Source organism: Apis mellifera, linkage group LG6, assembly GCF_003254395.2.
Source record: "Apis mellifera strain DH4 linkage group LG6, Amel_HAv3.1, whole genome shotgun sequence".
Taxonomy (NCBI): Eukaryota; Metazoa; Arthropoda; class Insecta; order Hymenoptera; family Apidae; genus Apis; species Apis mellifera.
The window spans coordinates 3429123-3453161 of record NC_037643.1 but is presented as its reverse complement, the minus strand read 5'-3'; the positions used below and the strand labels follow the sequence as shown (position 1 = coordinate 3453161).

Genomic DNA, 24039 nt, shown 5'->3' with positions numbered 1-24039 from the left:
CCGTGGCTTTTTTTAAAGATGCTAAATTTGCGCGAGAATTGAATGAAATTAGCGATGGGTTCGAGTGTATCGCGAGTAAATTTGAACATTGACCAGATTTATATTTTTTTATTCAAGTAATTTAAAGAAATATATTTCCAAATAGATTCGAAATTTAATATTAAATATAGTTATAAATATTCGTTCAAAATTATCATTGTGAAAATTAAATATTCAGCAAGTAACGAACAAATCGTTATACACATGACAAAATGAATCCTTTTTATCGAAGTTTAGATTTGTAAGTAACATTATATTGATTCCATCGTTAATCATGATAATTGAGTGTCGAGAAAAGATAGAAAAGAAGAGTGAAAATCGACACAAGTATCGATCATGTAATTCTGTGTTCGGACATACGTATATGCGCGTGAAAGCAGAGGATTGGAAAACTGAGCAAACGACACGATTGTCATTCAGGGATGAAAGTTTGTCGTCAACTTTGGAGAGTTGAAGTTGCTAAACTGTTCTCAGGATTTGTTTGCGCGCTTATAAGTGGCTGTATCGTGGAATTTTTCAGCGAAAAGAGATCAAAGAGGTTCTCAAGATTTCGTTTACTTTTGCTAATTTGTCCTTGAGAATTGAGGCTGAGCGATGATGGCAAATTATCGTTTTTTTTAGCCAGTAAAGATTTAATATACGTGTAATTTATTCGAAAAATCTGTTTATACATGGATAATTTTTGCGAAATATATCGAGTCGTTAAAATATTAATTTTTGATACAAGTTTTTAATAACTGTATTGAGATGCAAAATTCAAAATAAACTATGATTACTAATGTAATCTATACTTGAAGAAATAGAATGGAAATTACATTACGAATTAAGTAATGTTATAAGTAGAATTTGTTGTCAAAGTTTTGGTTGATATCAAAATAGATAGCTGAATATCATTCGATTAAATTAATTTAGATTAGTTAAGATTAATCTTAGTTAAGATTAACTAAGATTAACAATGAGATGAAAAATATCCTTAATTATGATTGTCAGCTATCAATGTCACATTAAGAATGTCAGAAATTTAAAAAAAAAGAAATTAATTTATAAAATCTTAATTTTTATAATCTCTTTCCCATTTCTATATAATCTGTCATTTTCAGACATTAATTATAATGTCAGAAATTTAAAAATAGAAGAAATTAGTTAATTCATGAAGTATTAGATATTAGAATTCTAATACTTCATCATTTCTCAATCTGAAAATAACAATTATAATTTTTCAACGGATAAATGATCAAGATGACAAACTTGAGATTTAATAAAAATATAATCAACTTTTATCTCTTTTCCTCTTTCATTCACCATTACTTAATTAACCAACATATTTGCAACAACTTTGAAAATTGCAAAAATCGCCGATTATATTCGTTACATTGACTCACCTGGTGATGAGTTGATGCACCCTTGGCCACTGACCCCGCGACCTCAGTATCCTGACCGTTCCCAGAAGCGACGATCTGTGCGAGGGCGAGATCTCCATGGCTTTGAGATAGTACTTGAGGGAGGGCAGCCATTTGCCTGAAGAGACGAACGACGATTTGGCGTGAGTATAAAGCGGTGGTCGTTACGCGGTCAGAGTTTAGATGTTGTTTCCTCTACTTTAAACTACTTTAACCCCGTACTTTGGAGCGTCGCGACGGGAACCGTCGGCCTTTATCCCATTTTAAGCCATTTAGCCGTTCCACCACTGTCACTTACCATTCTGGTACAGCCACGAAGCATATTCCGTGAGATGGTCGGGGCTTCGTGGTTGTAGTCGAACAACGTGTCGCAAAAGTGCGCCCGCTGTTGGACCGGTTGCCAACCTCGCCAGGACCAGATAGGCTGGTGTATACGCTGGATCCAAGGATACGCATTTTTGCAACATCCGTATACACTCCTCTGTCCTGTTCGTTTTCCTGGGAAATAAAATCATATCGTTTCAGTTTCATCGGTTTAATAGAGGTGATGTAGACTTCGTGTTTGTTAGGAATCGAAATGAATATTCATAGATGTATATATATATAGCGTCGAAAAATGGAACACCGGTGACGTTAAAAATGTAAAAGGAAAAAATATAAAATTCTCAAGTTCCATAGGTTGAGATCAATATTGGGTTACGTTAAATTTTTAATGGAACCAATAATGGATCGCGAAATGAAGACTCTATGTTACTCAATATAGTTATACTCGAGTATATAGTGGCTCTACAACCTAAATGTTATATTATAAATAGATTACAGTTCCTTTAAAAATAAATATTAATTTAAATATATTTTGATCTCCTAATTTGAAAATATATATTTTTTTTTATAATCAAATTTCCAAATTTCAGAGAATAAATTATAACATAATGGTAGAGTTACTCAAAATACAGGAAATTTAGCAGAAAATTTAATAGTCAACTTAATTTGTACAAATTTGTACAATGATGCGATGTCAAATTATTAATAAAAATTTCATACTTAATTTTTTTAATATAAAAATTAATACGGTTAATTTTGTAAATGGGAGAATTATATAACTCGTTTGTAATGATTTATTAGCAATTACATTTCAGACATGTTTCAACTGTGTTAACTATGACAACCTATTCCAATCATGTATGACGATCATTCTCACGAACTGTAATATGATTACAATCAAGATATGAATGTCTGTACTTGCTTTTAACGCATTATAGGTATCCCTGTACATCATTGTACATTCTGCGTGTTTCACCGTTCCGTGAAATGCCACTATCCATGACGCTAATTTCGCGTGAACTGGTTAATGCAATTTTCTCTAAATGACCAGCAGATTCCAAATGATCTAATAACATCTCCATGCTACTTGATCAAATTACATGAAACGGTGAAATGTGACTAATGTTTGAAGAATAGAAAATTATCTTATTTTTAAACTAAACATTAATATACTTGATTACTTTTTAAAAGAAGTGATATAATTAAAGTAATTGATTTTTATAAAATTCCAATATGATTTATACGATATTAATTTTATTTTGAAAGGTGTAACGTATATGCATATACGTTATATTATTATTGTATGTATTAGTGATTAAATTATTGGTTATAAAAAATAATTAAATTCGGTTCGCGTGGGATTCGAGCGAATGAAAAATGACGCGTGATTTCATTGATTTTCAATGATTGAAAAGCGTAAACAAAATCGTTAATATAATATTTTATAATTATGATTAATATTATATTCTAACGGGAACATTTTTCTTTCGTAAACATTTCTCCTATAATTATACTAATAATCTTTTCAAAAATATTCTCTGTCTGTAAATCAATGATGACGAAGAAAAACAATAAGCGATAAATAAACGAGATTAAAAATAAAAAATTCCAATACACGCATTAAAACCAACATCGGCCTAATTTTATTAAATCAAAAATTTAAAATTATATTCATAAACCAGAAGAACCTAAAAATATTCACTACTTTAACCCCCAAAGTGTTGATTCTCCCATTTCATTTGCAACGGGTTGCAACAATCAATTCACCCACTACTCAAATCCTCATTGCTGGCAAACTGAGAAACTAGTTTCACCCGTTATCGGCCAAACTACAGTAGTTATCAATGATCTGCGAACGAGCTCGTTTCATCAAGACTTCGAATCCCGGTTCATAAGCTTGGTAATCCGCAGGCCACGCTTCCGAGGATTTAACGGCGTAAAATTCCTTCCCGTTGGAAGGGCGAAAAATTTATGGGCGTTGTTTTCCCTCCAGAGCCGGAACTAGACGAAAATAGGGAAGTACAGAGAAGGAGGGAGGGAGGGGGGGATCTAGTGGACGAACTATGGCGGGCGTATACGCACGCACGCCTCGCCCCCACCGTCAATTAAACTTTAATTTATCAGGCAGGAGGCGTTAATTAAAGTTTAATTTTGACCACGCCGCCAGAATTACCTTGCCACGCTAAATTATCGCGGCGCATGTACTTCGGTATACCATTGCCTCGATATATCATTAATAAAGTGGAACGGAGGTGGATTTGGAATTCTTCTCGTAATTTTGTCCGCTCCGCGCGACGGGAGACTTCATTAGACCCCGGGGCATTCAGTCGAATTATCCTAGATTTTAACTTGTTGTTGTTTCAGGTGGTGCGTCTTTGTTTATTTCTTGCTCGAATGGATTAGTTGTAAAATATATATATATAATATACATTTCACGGAGATATTAAGGTAATCTGAAAAATTCCGATTTTGACGAAACTTGCATATAAAACATTGAATGAATCTCTTTGGAAATACGAAATTCGCTTTTGAATCATTCGAGTATCGATATTGAAATTGATGAAGAAACGCGAGCGAGAGTTTGTGAAAAGAAAAAAGAAGAAAAGAAACTCGGAAAAATCATAAACTTTTCACTTATCTAAAAATTAAACTTGAATTTTTCAAGCAGAAGAATATATATTTTTCAAACGTGTATAATTAAAAATGAATTCTATCCAATCAATTATTGATGAAATCATTTCAATTATTAAAAGAAAACAGATGATAGAGAAATGTTCCACGTTTAATTCAATTTGTCGCTTAATATTTTTCTTTCTTTCTTTCTTTTTTTTTTTTACAAACTGACCTGTAAAGCTGGCCAAGATTATAATGAGCGTTCACGTGGCCCGGTTGAGCGTGTATTGCTGCCAAAAAGTGTTGCTCCGCTTGATCGCCCACCGTGAGTGTTCCGAGGTTGTTGTGCGCACTGGCATACGTCGGCCACAGCCTGTAATCAAATAAACGCCGCTTATTTACAAAGTGATTAACGATTCGGAGGAACACGGGTGCGTTGCCATGCATTTAATCGTGGAGGGGGAGTAATTCCGTGTTCCCTTCCCTCCCCCATATGTGCTCGTGTAATAACCGGCAATAGAGCTGATCATTGGAACAATTTTCATCCTTTTTTGAGCGCAAATTTGCCAAATATCGTGAAAATATTCCCACGTATATACATATATACGCAACGATAACACGCGAGGGATTACAGCGATGTTAATCTGGAATCGAGTTCTCGTTTTGTCTCGTAACGGAAAATAAAATTACGCCAACTGGAGAGAATCAACACTGATTTTCATTGATTTTGCAATTACGAATATTACGGGGCAATCGTTTCACGATTTTTTGTTTTCGATAAGAGATATCGGGAAAACTTTATCATAACGTAAGTACTCGAATAATAAAATTAAATCATCGTGTTATTTATTAAAATATGTTCTCTAGATAGATTAGAAAGAGATATTCCATCAATGGCGCGCAAAGGATAACACGAAAGATCGTGTAAAATTAACGATCAATTTAAAACCGTTGTTAACTTGATAAATCCAAAATCGTATTCATTATCCCTTGCCAATAATCGGTAATATCAGATTCGCTATGTATCGTTACATGGTGGACTGCTCGCATCAAGCATTCTGTTTGACCAGGTAATTCCCAAACAACGTGGGAGCGATGTTTTCGGTAGGACAAACCGTAGCAGCTGGTTAATTAACACAGCCAACCGACGGCTTGTGCACGGCCAAGGTGCAAATGGCTAACGAGCCGCCGCCATCGGCCACGCTCGATAAGAGATAGCATCGTGCGAAGTTTCTGGCCACTCCAACGAAATTGCCTCCAACTTCCCGGCTGAAAGGGAGAAAACTATCGGTGGGGGAGGGGGGGAGGGAGGTGCACTCCGAACCATAGAGACAAAGACGAAACAGCGAACTCTCTGCTTTCAATCTCGCGGATTGAGGATTCGAGGACGTATAACGTGGTGTGTGTGTGTGTGTATACACGTGTGTGGAAATGGCATCGTGGTGGAATAAAAGGCGAACTTGCAATGGCGTGAAAGGTGAATTAGGTAGTTCTTTCGAGCGAAACGATTCGACTCTTCTCCCGTGGACAGGATATTACGTTTCATGGAAACTCCCTCTCGAAAATTTCCTTTATTATTGGACGCCTATACGGTTGACTGGATTCCTAGAAATGGATATCTATTTCTATAGTATTAATTATCGTGGTTTAATTATCGTGTTGAACGGGCGAGGAAATTAGAAACGGCATTCTTCTTTTTCCCTCGAGAATTGATCGAGGTTTGTCGTGAATAGTTTCGAAGAATTTTAACAAAATTACGATTGAAATTATCGTCTCGTGTAAGAATATTTAATTTGTCATTTATAGTTATTCGAAATAAGAATAATTATACACGGTGTGTCTTCAGTTTTGATCCATGCAATTATCCATTGCATGTATTATTCCAGAAAATGTTTCGAAACGAAACTTGTATTTCAAGGGGAAATGTCTTTTAAATTTATCACAATATCTGCTTATTTCTCTATCCTTTTCGTGTTATTATAGGTGTATATATATATATATATATATATATACGTAGATGTGTACAAGAAAATATATGTACAGCAATGGCCGGTATTTAAGAGCGAAATTCCACTCTTACTTAATTCCACCACACCCACTGCCCCTCCCCCCCAATCCAATTTAGAAGTAATGTAGTTAGCGAAAATGTATTACGGTGGGAACGCATTCTGACAAAACTTTCTTAACTTTCTGACGAGGAGCGTATATTCAGACAGTCTGATTCTTCGAGGCAACGCAATTCGGTTCAACATAACGCGAGGATTATAGAACAATATTATATTTCCGTGGTGGGTGGTGGAGAGAGAACGACACGATCTCGTCGTGAACTCGATTTTTCAACGAAACTTCATGGGAACTGAATTAAACTTTCTTATCGAAATAAAGAATATTCCGCGGCTAAACAATCGCCGGGAAAAACGAAAGGAGGAGAATGGTCGTACCTGTTCTCAACATCAACTGTCTTATAATTTTAAAGAAGCACAACTTTGTCTTGTTATTTAATGTCTTGAATCGAGAGAAAAAAAAAGAAATTTAATTTTATTTCGAAATTAACTGTTACTACTTTAAACTAACTTGGATTGGAAGTTTAATTATTTTTTATTTCTCTGTTTATAGAATGTAGATTATTTCGCGTTACGATTCGTTAGAAAAAGGAACAGGTATGTGTTAAAACGCACTTCATTTTAGTTTATTAACGAATATGATTATTAATAATATCGTTAATATCTATCTGTTTCAATTTCTTTCTGTTCAAGAGTAGAAGTTTCTATATTTATATAATCCCCTTTTATCCCTTAAAGAAAGTGGAATAAAAATTTAATTGCATGCTTTTAAAATACTTTGTACTTGGAGAAATAATTTCCTTTTGAAGATTAAATAATTATTTAAAATTTATTTAGAACGTATCGTAAAGAAATGCATAGATAAAATTTGATAGATTAAAGTTTATCAAAATGTTATACATTTTTCAAATACTTTTTCAATTACTTTTTTACTCAATAAATCACAATATTCTTTTTTAAAATAAATCAATGAAGAAACACTGATTATAATATACTTAACTAATTCGAAACTCTGTATTGATAATAAATATTATTAACGGAATAATAATAAATATTATTTAATGAAACGTTTAATCATTAAATATTGAAGAATTTAACACATTTGTAAAATCAGTGATTTCATATGCAACAATAATACGATGATTTATTTATTTGTGTAAATCTCTTTAGAGAAACAAATAATGCAATCACACGAACATAATGCAGTTCAAGCTCAATTAAATCATCTCTATAATGGTACACAGAGTGTTTCAGAAAAGGTGTTAAGAAGAGAAAATTTTTGTATACAAAGATAAGTCGAGGAAATAAAATTTTTTCTTTTAAGAATTTAGTTTTCAAAAAATCGAATTTGAAAATTCATTGAATATTTGATTACTTCTCTAATCATTCAATCTTAATTTTTTCCAATAAGAAATAAACAAGTTTTTCACAATTTTATCTTCCAAGAAATTTTTATTCCACATTTAATTCTTCTCTTCTTTTCACACAATAAATTTCCCACAAATAATTAATTTCCTCCAATTCAAAATTATATTATTACAATTATACTAACACTGTCAACATTTTCAAATTTCATTCGCTCAAAAAGCCTTAGATAAAATCCTTTCTCTCCTTTTCGATTTAATTTTTAGAGTCAATCACTTGTTTTGAGAAATCCTGTACAATAGAATGTTCGCGTCTGCAATCGGTAAAATAAGCACACCCCATATAATGAAGCGTTACCTTAAAGCGATCTTGGAGTAACAACGATACATAATTACAAAGCGTAGGAAGCCGCGAACAGGCATAGGGTACGGGTAATGGGTCCAAAATGAGACCTCTTTAAATCACCGGCCGCCTTACAAGATTCAAATGATTTAACTCCACGTTGGTGGCCGACATGAAACTTGTGCTGCGTAGTGTACACCTAAATCGCTTCGAAGCATGAAACTCTGCACTTAATAAAATGTCACTCGCACCCTTTCAGTTGCAACCCTTCAACCCGTTGCTCGTAGTCAAGCACAGCTTTCATACGGGGAAAGTGAAATCTGGAGTTCCTCGGTATTCGTTCCCTGTACAATTTAATTAACGCAATTGTAATTTACGTCGTGAAAATCGTTTTGATTTCGTCCACCTTGTTTATTTTGTTACGTATAAATTTGACACCAGTTAGGTGGAGGGAGATGCTTGAAGAATAAAACGAAGACAAATGAAATCAGAAAAAAAAAGAAACTTATGAATTCAATATATATATATTCTGAAGAATGAAATTATCAGATTATTGATAACAAGAAAAGAAAAAAAATAGATTTTTGAAATAATAAATCCTTTATTACAGATAATAACAATGATGAAAATCGAAGTGATATTTAACGAATCACTCTGCATAGATTAAAAGAAATATTTTTGCAAGTATCAAACAATGAAAGTATAGAAAAAATAATGTCATGAAATTAATATCAAATAATCATTATATACAAATTAAACCATACTTTCATCTTATTATTCTTAAACTTTATTCATTACATAAAAGAAATCTCCTACGCAAAATTGAAGTAAAAGAAGCTTAAACCTTACACACACGTGTTGCCCCCATCACGTGACATCTGTAACAGCAAATTGACTCAATCGAGACGTCGCACAAATGTCGCTCCCTTATCGGTGTAATATTCGATATTAAGGGTGGCATCGCAACATACGGATCGTAACCACGCGTAATATTAGAAAGAGAGACGGAGAGAAATGTAAAACGTATATATATATATACAGGAGAGAAAGGAAAGAATTTCTGGGTATATCTCGAGGATAGTTGTTTCGTAACGACGGAGGAAGGGGAGGTTTGTCTGCTCAATAAGGGCGCGCGCGTAGGTCGAAGGAGAAACCGTAGGTGGAGGAGGAGATGGGATCATCGCGGCCGCGTGCAAGTTACACACAGCGAAATGAAGAAAGCGGATAAAGGGACAGAGAAAGAAATCCGGCGTGAGTGGATCGGGCAGCGTCGAAAAAGGAAAGGTATAATCCGAACAGGTATTCTATCGAGTCTGTGATGCATGTTCACGTTCCCGCGGTGAATCCGTTTTATTCGACGCGTTTCGGATGAATCGCATGTATATTCCCTCCTTTTTTTCTCCCATTTCCCTCCCCCTCTTTTCTTTGTGCCTCTGTTTTTCTTCTTCTCGTTGTTACTTCTGCATCTTTTCTCGCGAATGATAGAATTTTTAGAATTAATTTAAAGATAAATAGTATTTGAGTATATGTATGGAATATTATTAGGATAGATATTAAAATTATCGTGGAATGAGAATCTTCGAGGATAGGATTTTTAAGAGAATATTGATTATAAAAGTAATTTTTCAATTCAAGTGTGAAAATCGATTATAGTATATAATATTTTCGGTCGTCGATTATATTGATTTTTCAACGAAATATTTTAGATTTTTTTTTCCTTTACCTTTGGACATCGTGAAAATAAAATTGCGAAATCCTATTAGTCCTGACGTGAGTTTGACGTGTATATTTTATTTAATCTGTTTAATACCTTTTTTCGAAATTCGGAAAGAATAATTAACAAAGTTAGAGAACTCAAAATGGATTTTTCAGATTTATTTAGAATTCTAATTTCTATTAATTTTTTTCTATAGTGGAACAGAATTAAATAGATATAGAATCAATTTTTTTCAATAAGAATAACGAAAAAATTAATGAAAAAAAAGAATAATCAGGAAGATATAAGATATCCTATAATTTTGCACGTGATAAATTTTATATAGATAATAATAAAACTAAAATAGTAACAATATATCCACAAATGCATTAATCCTTTGAGATCTAGCTCTCCAACCTTGAATCAAGACTCAAATAAATAAAATTTCAAGCAGAAATTTAACTTTCATTGAAAAGTCGTATTGGCAGAAAATGAATTATGCAATAAGAAACTTTTGGCGAGGGATATTGGATTTCTGAACGAATATAGAAGTGTTTGTTGCCAAAAAAAAAAAGTGATGAATATTGGATTTGAGAAATATATAAGTATCATTATGATTTGGAAATATAGAATCATAAACAAGAATAATAGAAATATTAAAAATCAACGAAACTATCAGCAACATAAAATTATACCATCATAAATTTCATCGATGAATATCACGAAAATATCAAGAAACGAGCAAACTTGCCACATTTCTACAACAATATATAACTGGATAACCATATCTCTGATTATACACCAGTCAATGATATAAAATAATTTTAGATCGTGGAATGGAACTAAGCATTATAATTTTCCCAGACAGCGTGCCAATTTTTCTTGATATACGATTATTAAACCTTTGCGTGGCGAAAATCAATACAATATTAGTATCTTGATCGCACTCTGTGCTTCTTATTTCAAAAAATACGTATTTCCAATACTTGGAAAGGAAATAAGAAGATTGGTTAGAAACGAGATTTGTTTCCAAGGATGAAACGCAATCTTTGGAAATAAAATGGCGAGAAAGGGCACGTTTGAAATCTACGAATACCAAGCGAGCTTGCAGAATTTTACATGCTAATCTTAATGCATCGATGATTCGAAATTCTGAAAGTGTCGCGTATATAAATATGAAAGACGATAAACATTAAAATGTCTGATGTAGCTTTCGAATATGTTATGCATGAGGTTAGTCGATCAGACCTATGAAATATCGAAAATTTGAAGAGAAATATATGCTTTTACTTAAATCTAATATAAGATAAATTTTTGGGACACGTTTAAATTTGGAACAGCTGCCAGAGAGGTTTAAATAAGATTATCTTTAAGATTAGAAGAGTTTAAATTTTTTTAATTTTATTAGAATTAAAAAAAAGGGAATCGAAATTTTTTTATTCTTGATTTTCATACTATTTTAATTTAAAGATAAAAAAATTTAATTAAATTTTTAGATATCTCGAGCCAAACATCCTGCACGTATTTCCACGGAAAAAGATTATTTATGAAATCATTATATTATACACTTTTTCCTCTTTCTCGTAATATTGCTTCAAAGGGAACATGTGAGAACTGGAGGGTTTCTACCCACATACACATTCATACAGTAGAAAGCATTAAAGCTTATCTTAGGAAGAAGCGAGTATTTTCATTACGTCTTATCTCTTGACCGCTCTTCGCAAACTCTGCTTTTACGTTTCTCGAAATACTGTATTTCAGTTTTTGAAAACTTGAAACTCTGTTTTGAAAATATCGCTCAATAGGATCAAAATTATTTCGCTCTCGACCGATTACCGCAGAATTTCGAAAATTGATAAGAAGAAGAGAACCATCATTTCAATGAGAAACGATCTTCAATGTCTAATAAGTATTTTCGCAATGGATTTATAATGGAAACGGTTCTTAAAAGCAGTTTGAAAATCAGGAAGAGGGTGTCATTTGAAAGACTTTCTTAATAAGTTCAATTAAGGACGATTAACTACATTTGAAGTGAAAACTTTAGTTAGAATATTCTTTTCACATTTTTCTTCCTCCCCTTTTTCACTTGCTTTATGGTAAATGGTCAAATATCGTTATTGAAAGCATACTTTTCCATTTGAAAATCTTCTTTTCACAGATATTTTTAACTAATAATTTCATATTTATCAGATCTTTTTAATCAATCTTGCGGAAACTTTTAATCGTGGAAAGGTATTAAAAATGTTTCATTTCCTAAATTCATTTTTATAATATACTGCGAGGAAAAAAGATATCGTAAAAGTATTATTTTAAAAAGGAATCCAAATAAATATAGAAAAATTAAAATTCAAAATAACTTTTCAAATAAAGAATAATCATAAACTATGTAAAAAATTCGTTACATCAAAAATAATTAAACCATTTAAATTATCTAATCGAGAGTTATATCTATAAGTGACCGATAAAATATTTTAATTTTTCTCTTAAAACCAGTTTGGTTTCTTTTCAAATAGATACTATCGAAATGCACTTGACTTTCGGGAGTATAAAGATTATAAATGAAATAGCGGAACCGAGGAGTCGTAAAACTTTAAGATTCCATCGGTTAATTTAACCTGTTCATTAAACTTCTTCATGATGCGCCTTCCCCATGAAAGATCTTCGAGGCTGGTAGCATGCCCGGGAGAATAACTTGAGATCAAGTTAAGAGAAAATCAATCGGCTGCAGTTCGAAACTTGGTAGTAAGTTCGCGCATAGAACACGCGTAGTAAAGAAGTTAAAAAGACGCGACAAATTTGTGTACTTTTTTTTTTTTTTTATCAAGTTTCATAATTTTAAAAACGATTATCTTCATTTAATTCTTAGTTATTTATTAGAAACGTTCATTTATTTCTGTTTGGGAAAGATATTTATTTAAAAAAGAGTATATATATCATTTTTTAATCGCGTTCAATATTTCAAAAGAAATTTTATATCATGTTCCTTTTAATTTAATAATTTTGTCAAATAAATTATCCAAAATAAATTATCGTATCAATTTATAAATTTCAACTTTGATTGAAACAAAGCTGAAAGAGATTCATAATATTGTTGATTATTTCACAATATGCCTCTATTATATTTCAAATGGATAGAATATACAAGAATAAAATTGTGTAGAAGAGAAATAGCAAGTAATCACAAACAATTTGACGGTTCCATATCAATTTTTAAATTTTTATTTAATAACTATTGTTATGTTCGCCTATTGTTTCACGCAATATCATGTACTATTGTTATATTTTTCCAATACACACGATCCATTATGCCCACCACTAATGGTAATAAATGTTCCCATATTCAGAGTGTTAAATGAAACGAACTCCAACAATAAATATTTTTAAAAGCTTCGTCTTTCTCATTTTTTTTTTCAATTTCATTAATTCGTCAAATAAACGATGCATACAATGTTTTAACAATATAATTTAAAAACTGTTAAAAGACTTTTAAATCAAGAAAACTCGCCTACGAATGAATCAATTAATTTCTTGGCTTCGTTTCATTTTGTGCAAGATGATAGATCTTCTGCTCTAGTCAAACGTCTTTATATATTCCGTATGAAAAGGGAAATCCAATGATATGTACTGAAGTTTTAAGAAACTTCGGGTTTAAATTGAAGATATATTCGAAAATTAAAGATTACGTTTGATTAATTGTTAATTATAGCGATAACTTTCTTAATTCAAAATTAGTACAAATGAAATGAAGTTTGTTGGAGGGATGCAATTGGAATGAAAGAAGCTCATATAAGCCTGAGTGAAATAAAGAAAATTTATTTTCTAATTTTCTGCATTAAATCAACATTTCTCTTGAACTCTAACGAACGATATTTTTTTCATAAGTATCTAAGTTTCTCGAATAAAAATCTAGAAAGCCAATTTCTTGCCACTCGACGTATAATTTTTTCCCTTTGTTTCGAAGAATCGAAATCTTCGTAAGTTTCGTTCGAAGCATTGGTCAACTCCTTGCCTTCAACCCTTTCCACGAACTTGGAAACCGGTTATATACATTTGGCCGAAAATATCCTGGGGCTATATTCGATTCGTTGGAAAGTTTTAATTAAATCCGCTTTGTCAAGCTTTCCAAGAGTACGCGTCTTTTCACCGCGTCTTTTTTCTTTCCCTCCCTCGCGTTGGATAAAAACCGAGCCGGCCAGTTAAACGACGCGAAATCTTTCCGCGAGATGCGATTATCCGCGAGCAATTTAAGATATTGGAACGGTTGAAACCGTGTCTCGCGTTGCAATCGTTCCTGCAATCGAACTTTTTGTTCCGCATGCGCGCACTCGCTCACGTAGTAGTTGATCGTTGAATGCCACGAAACAGCGGAAGTTCAAGAACGGGTGGAGCTAAGTCGTTCAACAGAGAATCGAGGATACCGAGATCCAACTTAATACGTGACTCTTCGAATACAGGAGATCTCGATGTTGTACCATTTAGAGGTGAATTATTGGCGAGTCAGGTTCTTCGAGAAGCGTGCAACTTGGAATTGGAAGGGTTCATCGAAAGTTGATTGTGATGCACACCACGTGGGATGAATTGGTTATAGAGCGTAGATCGTGTGTGTATACGTTAGAAAAGCTTTCACTGTTTCTTTTGTTACATTAGATAATGTAGAAAAGGAAAATAATACGATATACATTTCATATTCAGAGAGAAACAAAGGTACGCATATTATAGGAAATAAAGAAAACGAAATAAGAACGAGTAATTTGTTGTTAATCCGCTAGATGGACCTAGAATGCAAATATTTTTAAATGTGAGAAGATTTGCTATCGTATAACATCAATACTGAATTTATTAAGTACCTTCTCATAAATTTAAAAAAAATTGTAAAAGTTGATTCAAGCATTAGAAGCTGTTCTATCAAAAATCAAGAGAAATGGTAGAGAATTATTCCTTTAATGCATAAGATACAATAAAAAAATTCTTTTCGAAAAGAAATTTACGATAATGCGAAAAGAAGTGGAAAGGATCAAAACAACGTTGCTTTATGTACTTGCAAAATAATATTCTTGAACTTTTAAACATTTATATTTGAAACAAAACTTTGGTCTCTCTTTGAAAGACTGACTCGCTTTCTGAGACACTTGGTTTGGTTACGTCACTATGCTGCAACTTCTCTTCGTGGCACTTCATGAACTAAAGAAAGAACGGAGTGCAGCGTTAATTATTTGAATGAAAGGAAGATGTGACAAAAGCTGAGAGTCCATAGAGTGTTATTATTGCGAGGCAGCAAGAGGCAGATTCGTAATTAGGAAAATGGCCTTGGCCGACAAATAATATATGACTTGACTGTTTTAGTATAATTTAAATGATACTAAAATAACGTCGATTGATACGAAAAAGAGAAATATTAAATGCATCATCAAATACAATTTTTTATAATTTTTACTTAATATTACTCGTATATACCAAGCACCTCTACGTTTATAATCTTAATGGGATTGTAAATGATTTACTACAAAATCAATGAAATGAGCCATTGTTTTATTAATGATATGTAATTTTATAGTATTTTGTTATTCTTCTCAATAATTATCATTCAATGTATGAAATCACGGTTAATGCAATATTTATTTTGAAATGTTTTCAGTCGGCATGAGAAATATGTAGTATAGAAAAGGGGTGTGAAAGATAAAATGTGTCTGGCTACTCTCAGGAGGGAGTCACGGGGAAACCTCGATATTTACACGTCAGAGGATACAACCCCGGCAAAGTATCCGCAAGGGTGTCGCGTACCAACAGTGTCTCTTTATTGGATAATAAATAACCTGTTTCATTTATAAGAAGGAGATAAAGTATAGCGAAGTGTGTGTTCGTCCTGGTACACGCCATGTCTCATCCCTTTCGCATACTCTTTTACATGAGTATTGAATAAGGGATGCCATGTTTCTTTAATATCTGTTTTTAACACGTTCAACGTTCTCGTAAAAAAACATTCTGAACCATAGTGATGACATCTGACTTTTAATCGTTGTTCATTTCAAAAACAGATTCGTACGATATATTTTAATCGATAAAGAACAAGATAACGATAAATTGCGGATACTGAGATTGAAGAAATCGAAGAATGAAAAGAATCGACAATGAGAGAAGTGTTTTTATATAGAATGGATTATATTTAAAACAGTTATCAATTGATCATCGAACATGTTAAATTTGTTAAAGAAATAATTACAACGCTTGTTCAGTTTCATCCTGGTGCACGATTTTGCACGAATTTTTCTTTTACTTTCAGCAGTAATCGCGCGTTCCATTTTTCCATTTCCAAAAGGAAATTACAACAGGCTGTTCATTAATACAGGTCGGATGAAGTTTTGAATGAAGTTGAAAGTGGACAATATGCATCACTTTGATGCCAATATTCGCATGGTAGATGAAAAATTTTCTTGATATTAGTTCCAGTTTGGCTCTCGTTGGACATCCGGCCGTAATTTTCGATAGAACGAGTTTATGGTTGCAGCGGATCGTAAAGTTAAAGCAACGACAAAGCTGGATAAGGGGACGGAAAGCGAGACGACGAGAAGGGGAGGATTGGTTGTATAGCAAATCCGACTTCTTATTACGATATAATGATGTACCATCGTGTGTCGTGTTATTGCGCATCAAAAATCATATTGAAGAATAGAAGGAGCGAATGTTGACAATTTTCCAACCACGTTTCACGTATATATTTTTATCGAATTTTACATTATATTTATAGAATTCTAATTTTAATATTTTTAACGAAAATTTGAAGATGTTTTCGACAATTTCTCTGCTTCTTGTTGATAAATTTAGAAGCGAATTTGCGAATTTATGGTTACCTTAAATTATTTGAGCATTTATGAAAACGGAAATAATAAATATAAATAAATTCAGAAAGAAATAAATTAAAACGATTATATAAACATTTGTGCTTCTATATAAATTTATTAATTTATAAATAATATTATTTCTATGTATAATTTCGTAGTTAAAATCTTACATTTCAAATCCCATAAGAATATATTAGAAATAAATTGGAATACAGGGCTAAAATGTTGGAAAGGGTTGAACTTTAACATTATCTATGCCTGACAGGCATATTTAGATTAGCAAAGGATTAAACCTCCCTACCTGAAATTCGTGTAAATATTGATTCTATCTTCTTAATATTACAAAATTACAAATTATCAACTTAATCTATATAATATCGGTTATTAATAACTGAGAAACTGAATTTCGATGATAAACGATCTCATAAAAATATAATTCGAAAAACAAGTCGGAGAAGGAGGGAGAGAGGAGGAAAATCGATGATTATTATCCGTCTATAATTGATAATCAATCCTCCCTTGTCACAAGTAAAATGGATCATTGTCATATTGGAACAATGATCAATGCGTGCCCTCTCGTGTTAGAAAAGGCCGATGAATGTGTTATAGGCCTCTATTGTTCGTCCAGGGGAAACGCCGGTGAATAAATTGGCCTCACTGTTTCCACGACACCATACTATTATCCCGCATTCCCTCTACACATTTATCGCGCACACGTTGATGCTTAATATCTCGGCCAGCGCGGTTCTATTTGCGCGACACGATGGAATCAATACGTTCGATGGTAATTATTCTTTGGTTTTGTTCAGGAAACAAGGTGGCCGACAAACGATGGAAACTCGATTAACGGACGAAAGTTCGAAGGTGTATATTCGCATTGGCCACGATTAAACTCGTTTGTATATTCATGTATCGCTAATGTAATACGTGCCTTCGATATATTCCGCGTTTAACGTTTTAATGTTTCCATCCCTCTTGTTCAATCCGTGTAAATGAGTATATCGCGTATTCAGATCGCGCCATATCTCCTCCAATATTTATTGATATTAATCGTCGTGAATATTTATGGGGATTTTAAAGCTGCGAAGATTTAATTTGCTTTCTTTTGCACAGAGAGAGAGAGATCGTGTTTTCGTTACATTTTTCCTTCATTTTGCATTTAATAGTTGATATTTAGAAAATTTGTTTTTCCATTTAGGAATATATCGTGAAAATTGATATATTAATCAATATCTACTTTTCATGCTGGATCGATAATTTACGTGATTACAATAATACAAATATTCTTCTAACTTCATCCTACGTATTAACGGCACGATTTCTGAAGAATAGAGAAAGAGATATAAAAAGATATTTTTTCTATTCGAAATTTCTCTCTCTCTCGTACAATCTCCATCCGTGGATGGTTGAGAAGTTAAATCGATGGCGCATCAGACAAGTCGATAAACAATAAAACCTGATGCATTAGTAGCTCACGGGCAAAGTAGCTTTTCCGCCTCCACCTGAGCACACACAGACAAACCACGACGGTAACAGGAATTTTTATTGCGGCTCAACGTATTCGGTGGATTCTCCTCCGCGCTTGATTTACTGCCAGGCCACCTATATTTTATACATAGGCATAGGCGTGCCTCGTGGATACGCTTCGCGTCGCGTATAAAAGCCGGCGTCGTAAAATCGCAATCGTATAATGCGTTATCGCGATCGTAATATCGTGTAATGCTCGTGTAAAAATTTCTCCTCTCGATGTATATCCATTTCTTTCCTCGTTGATATGCAAGCGATAACACGATGTAAACATCATCTTCCATTTTCCATTTCCTTTTTCTTCTCCTCCCTCTCCTTTTTCGTTCTCGTAAAAAGTGTGAGCGACGATTTACGTACGAGTTCCCAAGACCTGTTACATGCGTTTACGATTATTGGCCGGTGATCGTGAATTCGCCTCGCCACGCTTATCGGGTTCGACGTTTAAAAAATGGCGACGTTTTAGTTGGATGAAACTTGTTGAATAAGTTTCGTTGAAATCACTGATACACCGGTTTCCTCGAATTCTTTGACCCTCCTTTGCTGTTGGAATTATTCTTTCTTCAAGAGTATTATATGTGTCTTGGATTATTGTTAATTTCGAATCGAGAATGTTGTTTAATTATTATTAAAAATTAATCTCATTGTGACGTTGAAGATCTATAATTGAAATATACTCGAGTAATATTTTATTCTTCATTCGAGTAGATTTTAAAGAATTTCGTAATTTTTCTAATTGTTATTTGTTATTGTTGCAACTCTATTTCAATCAGTTTCTAGCTCTATTTCAATTAATTAACGATAATAGCTCGGAGAATTCGAGGTTTTATCTTCCCTTAAATTTTCGTCCCCGATGGAGTTTCAATTTCAAATTAAAAGCGTCGAATTAAAAGCGAGGCCGTGAGTGAAACTTCTCCCTTCGATAATTTTAATTCTCGAGAAATAAAAAAATAAAAAGCATCGTGATGAGAAATCGGGTGTAAACGGAAAGACACGAAAAACACGAGGAGAGATGTACGTCTACGTACGTACGAAGACAACTTTCCACGCGGGAAGAAAAGTTTTCCCCTGCTTCTGGGCCCTCGAGTGAATGAGATAAAGAACGATAAGAAAAGGGAGGGGAGACTCGTTCAGAGAAAACAGGGCAGCGCTTGACGTCGAATGAAAAGCAAACTCGAGTCTCTCTCCTCGCTCTCTCCCCTCGGTCCTAGCGGCATTCCATCGATTGACTACGTATTTCTCTCCGTCCAGAAACGTTTCTCATTCCTCCCCGACAATTCTCCAGACACCTCGAACCCATTTCTTTCCCTCCCCCTCCCCCACCGAATGCAATAACAGCCATCGAACGTAACCTAGAAACTTCTATACGCGGCCGAGAAACTTGGATCACGCGTTCTTCGGCTCTCAATTATTACTGGACCAACGGCTCGGTCAATCTCGGGCTATTTTAAATTACTTAGCCGATGCGCCGTTCCCCCGTGGGGCCGGGGCAAAACTTCGCCGAATGTCTCCTCGGGGAAATTTCGGACGGCTGATCGAAAACTAATTCGTCGCTGTTGGGCGGATCGAGGACAACGCCAGCTTTAGGGAAAAGAGATCTTCTGCGGATCAAGGCCGGTGATCAAGGTTAATTAACATCCGTGCGAGGATCACGTCTGAAAAGATATAGTAATCTACGGTAATAGACTCGTAGACTCAGGGATCTTCAAAGTTTTGTTGATTTCGAACAAATATATCTATTGAAATTAATGGATATGTTGAAAAGTCATTATCGATCATTTGAATTTCCAAAGAAATTTAACGCAACATACACAAAATTAACAATGAATAAGATAAAAGAATAGACATTGATAAGAAGATTCGCATTAATATTCATTTTATAATAAAATTTTCTCGATAGTCTAACTGCAGATTATATATATACATCTTTCGAGGTGATATTTTCAAAATTTAGATGAAAATAATACGCGACAAAATTTGATTCACTTAAGCAAGCATTGTATGAATACATAATTAATTTCCCCAACATTTATATTTCGATATAATTCATTTACCAGCTGTATCATTCAATGACGCCACAAGGAAAGTTACTTTCGAGCAATTCATTGTACTCTTCGTGGAACTTGGTAATTCAGAAGATTCGATTGCGTTTAAAAAAATAATTCATCCCTTGGTTCTCGGGCCGAAAAAAGTAGGCGGAGGGGCCGCGTCGATTTGGCTGGGGCGAAACAAGCGTAGGAAATTGGCAGTTAGTCGAAGGTTCAATTTTTCAGAGCTAATATCGCTCGACCGGAGTGCGGGCCGATGGTGGAAGAGCACGGGGCGGCGGGAAGTAGACAAAGAAAGGCCGAACGGAATGAATGGGACAGTCGGTGGCGGGCAGCACCGGCCTAGGAAATGAGATCTACAAGCGATGACGCGCGAGAGAGAGAGCGCGTGTACGGTCCAAGTGGAATTTTCATCTGGGCGCAGTCGTTGCAGCTGCTGTTCTCGCGTCTGCATCGTTTTTACCTCCTCCCATCCCCCCCTGGGCCACGCTCTTCCCGTGTTTCTCTTTACTTTTCCACCCCTTCCGTCGTTGTGCTCCTCGTTCATTTCCACCGCGCCTTTCTTTTTTCATTCGACGTCGACCACGTTTCGCCCGTGTTTACCGGATTGATTGCATTTTCGCGGGCAAATATTGCGAGATTGGGGTGAAACCGAAGATTAGCCGACGAATTGGATTAGAGATGGTTGTGGGGAAGGATAGTTACCTTGGATACAGATCTTTTGAATCTCAAGTCGATATTTACGAAACTCGTAAATAGTTGAATTCGTAAGTTCTTCATCTTTGAAATCAATTTTTCTAAAAGTGTTTGAAGAAGGAAATGTATAATTTTCATCATTTTTTTTCTTAGTTTTAATATAAATGTTACACGAAATTCTTAATTATTCTTCGAAACGTGTGTATTCTTCCCTAATCTCGAAGAGATTAAATATTTTCATTAATAATGTATTTTTAATTTTAACATCACTTTGAAACAAGTAATAAATATTAACAAAAGTCGAACGGATCTTGTCTGATTTCCTGAGGTCTCGTCGCGCGTTGCTTAGTGAAATCCAATTATATTCGTATTAAATCGTTCCCGTCAACGAATTAATGCACGCTACGAACGGGAAATAAATCTTCCTTCGTAGAACCTCGTTAGCGCAGTGAAACGAAAGGTTTTTAGAATCGCTTACGTGATATATGCACCACTTGTTTTACAATTGTTCGCGCTGATCGCATAACGATCGAATAATTTATTTTATTTTTTTTTTTTTTTGAAAATCATTGCACTGAAAATCAATTTTACGTTATCATGAATTATAGATATTGCTGTAAATTATAGCCATCGATATCTGAATTTTTCATATTTTATGGGAGAATATATAAATTTTGCATAATATTAATTATCCCGTTGGATTTTAATAAAATTTCTATTTTCAAAAAGCCCATACCTTTCAATATAAAGGATCATGATGATTATCGATTATATTCTTTTAAAGTGAGCACATCGTTTCAATTATCAAATTAATCGAAATTAAAAATTGAGTAGAAATAGACTTATTATCACATTTTTTCAAAGTAAACAAACTTTGTTATTTCATAATACAAAGTACCATAGTATTTTTATACTTCTTCTATTTATACACTATATTTCTGTGATATAATTAATCATTAATCTCCAATAATCACATTATCCTCGATTCAAATCCGCATTTTTCTTTCCATCGATTACTTATCCGAAGACATCTTAAATACGAGGCACTTCCGGTCAGACACGTTGCCTTATGCGTTAAAACGCCGTGCATTAGCCTGGTACGGAAAAAGGGGCTTAAGAAGTGGCTCGCGGTGTGCCGAGAAAGGGAGAAAAAGGGATGAAAAATGCCGGAGATCGACCCAAGGGAGAATAAGGGAGAAAAAGAGCAGAAGGGTCGAACGTGGAGGAAGCGTGGGTAGAAAGGAAACAAAGAAAAAAGAAGAGAGCGAGACGGTTGCCACTTCGCTCTGTGGCTAATTAATGCACTTTTGTTGGCTTCCTTGGTTTAACGATTGCACCTCTATAATCTGGCGTGGTTTTAAGGAAGGTCGCGATACGATAAGGAGAAATCAATTTGATTCAGTTATTTGACTAATATTAGTGGGTCTTCCAGCAAAGCTGATTAATAAACAGTTGAGTTTGTTGCAATTACTTTCTTAGATTCTTTTTATTGGATTATTGTTATTTCTTAATACTTTTAAACATTTCGTGTTTAGTTTTTAACATACGATTCTTTGCCATTTGTTTTATTCTTCTCCTAAAAAATCGAATAACAATGTGTTTATTGATATATACGAAAATGTTGATTGAAGTTTTTATTTAAGCTTTTTTAAAGGAGATGAGGATATGTATGAGATAGATTTCTCTCTGTCACACCTGTTGTCTTGGTCTGCCCTTTTTCATCAAAGTTTAATTACTTATAATTTAATAAATAAATTTTAACTGCCATTTTTGTATATTTGTTTTGTTCTTTAGAAAAAACATGAATATATTATTTTCTCTATTATTAACAATGTACAATTTTCCATAAAATATATCGAATGTAGAATTTAACCAGGTATTTATTTATAATCAATTGGTATGGAAAATTGCTTTTTAATTAATTTCTCCATCTGCACACCTAAAATAAAGAAGTGAATGTAGAATTGAATATATCAAATTAATTATATAATACAAAATAATATACTTTATGTTAAAATTGAAAGAAATTGTGCGAAACAGAATATTAAATCTAAGCAAATGATTAACATTCAGCAATTATGCATCGATTAACAAATCAAATTAACATTGGATGAAAAAATATATTAAAAAAATATTCAAAAATACAACAATTTCAATATTGGAGAAGGCCAAATCGAATAGACTCGATCATGATTTAGTCCAAATAAAATTGTATAACTCGTGTACACGATATTGACTACGTGTTAATTAGTTTGTTACAATGCAACCACTCGTATGCACCTAACGAAAAATACACGGAAAATACAAAAGAGCGCATCAAGAACGCGTCTCATAGTTGAATCTGGTGAATTTTTGTCCTCGAAATGGCTCTCCTTCGTCTCTTTCTCGCTCCTTTTTTTCTTTCACAACTGGTACAGAGACTCGGATAACGAGATAGCCACTTCGGACGCACCAACCCATGGAATGTTTCACAACGAATGAATATTGTGTACACAGAAACGAGGATGTTATGTTTGTTCATTAGATGATTTAGAATGCGAAATGCAGTAGAATTGAGTACGAATGGAAAAGGAGGTTAACTAGATGAATTTCTTGTGTTTTAAAATTCTCACGATGTTAGTAAAAAACAGGAAAAATAATTTCATTAAAAGATAAATTTATTATATGAATCGAACTAAACATTATTTCTTCAAATTTACAATCTGTGGAGAATTTCAACAATGAAGAAATTTATAATAATCTGCAATAATTTCCAAAATAATTCTATGTACACATTCCTTCATTTCGTGTATTAATTAATTTACTTGAATCTTACTTCATCTTTTTGAATAATACAATAAAACATCACGTACAGTACACCATAATACAATTCCTCGAAATAAAGCCATACTGAAAGAAAAATCCAACAGATGATGAGCAAACATTATTAAACAAAGTCACGTTGTCACAAAGTCCATTGTTCTTTCTGATCTTGGTTTTCAATCAACTTCGATAGATGCTCTGTTTCATTAATAAACATTGTCTTGCACGAGTGAGTTCTGCAATGCAAAGGAACACAGGCGATAAAGCCGTGCAAAGATTATAAAAGTG

At 33.6% G+C, this 24039-nt stretch overlaps 1 protein-coding gene across 1 annotated transcript in view; it reads right to left on the bottom strand.

Moving 5' to 3' along the window:
- Positions 1-1204: 1204 nt before the first annotated feature.
- LOC724745 (transmembrane and TPR repeat-containing protein 1-like) overlaps positions 1205-24039 on the bottom strand; it is a 30668-nt gene continuing 7833 nt past the window's right edge. The window contains exons 2-5 of the mRNA XM_006559899.1: positions 4609-4749; positions 1738-1937; positions 1422-1557; positions 1205-1235 (exon numbers count right to left, since the gene is read on the bottom strand). Coding sequence (XP_006559962.1) covers positions 1205-1235; positions 1422-1557; positions 1738-1937; positions 4609-4749 — 508 coding nt within the window. The remainder of the gene's footprint in view (positions 1236-1421; positions 1558-1737; positions 1938-4608; positions 4750-24039) is intronic.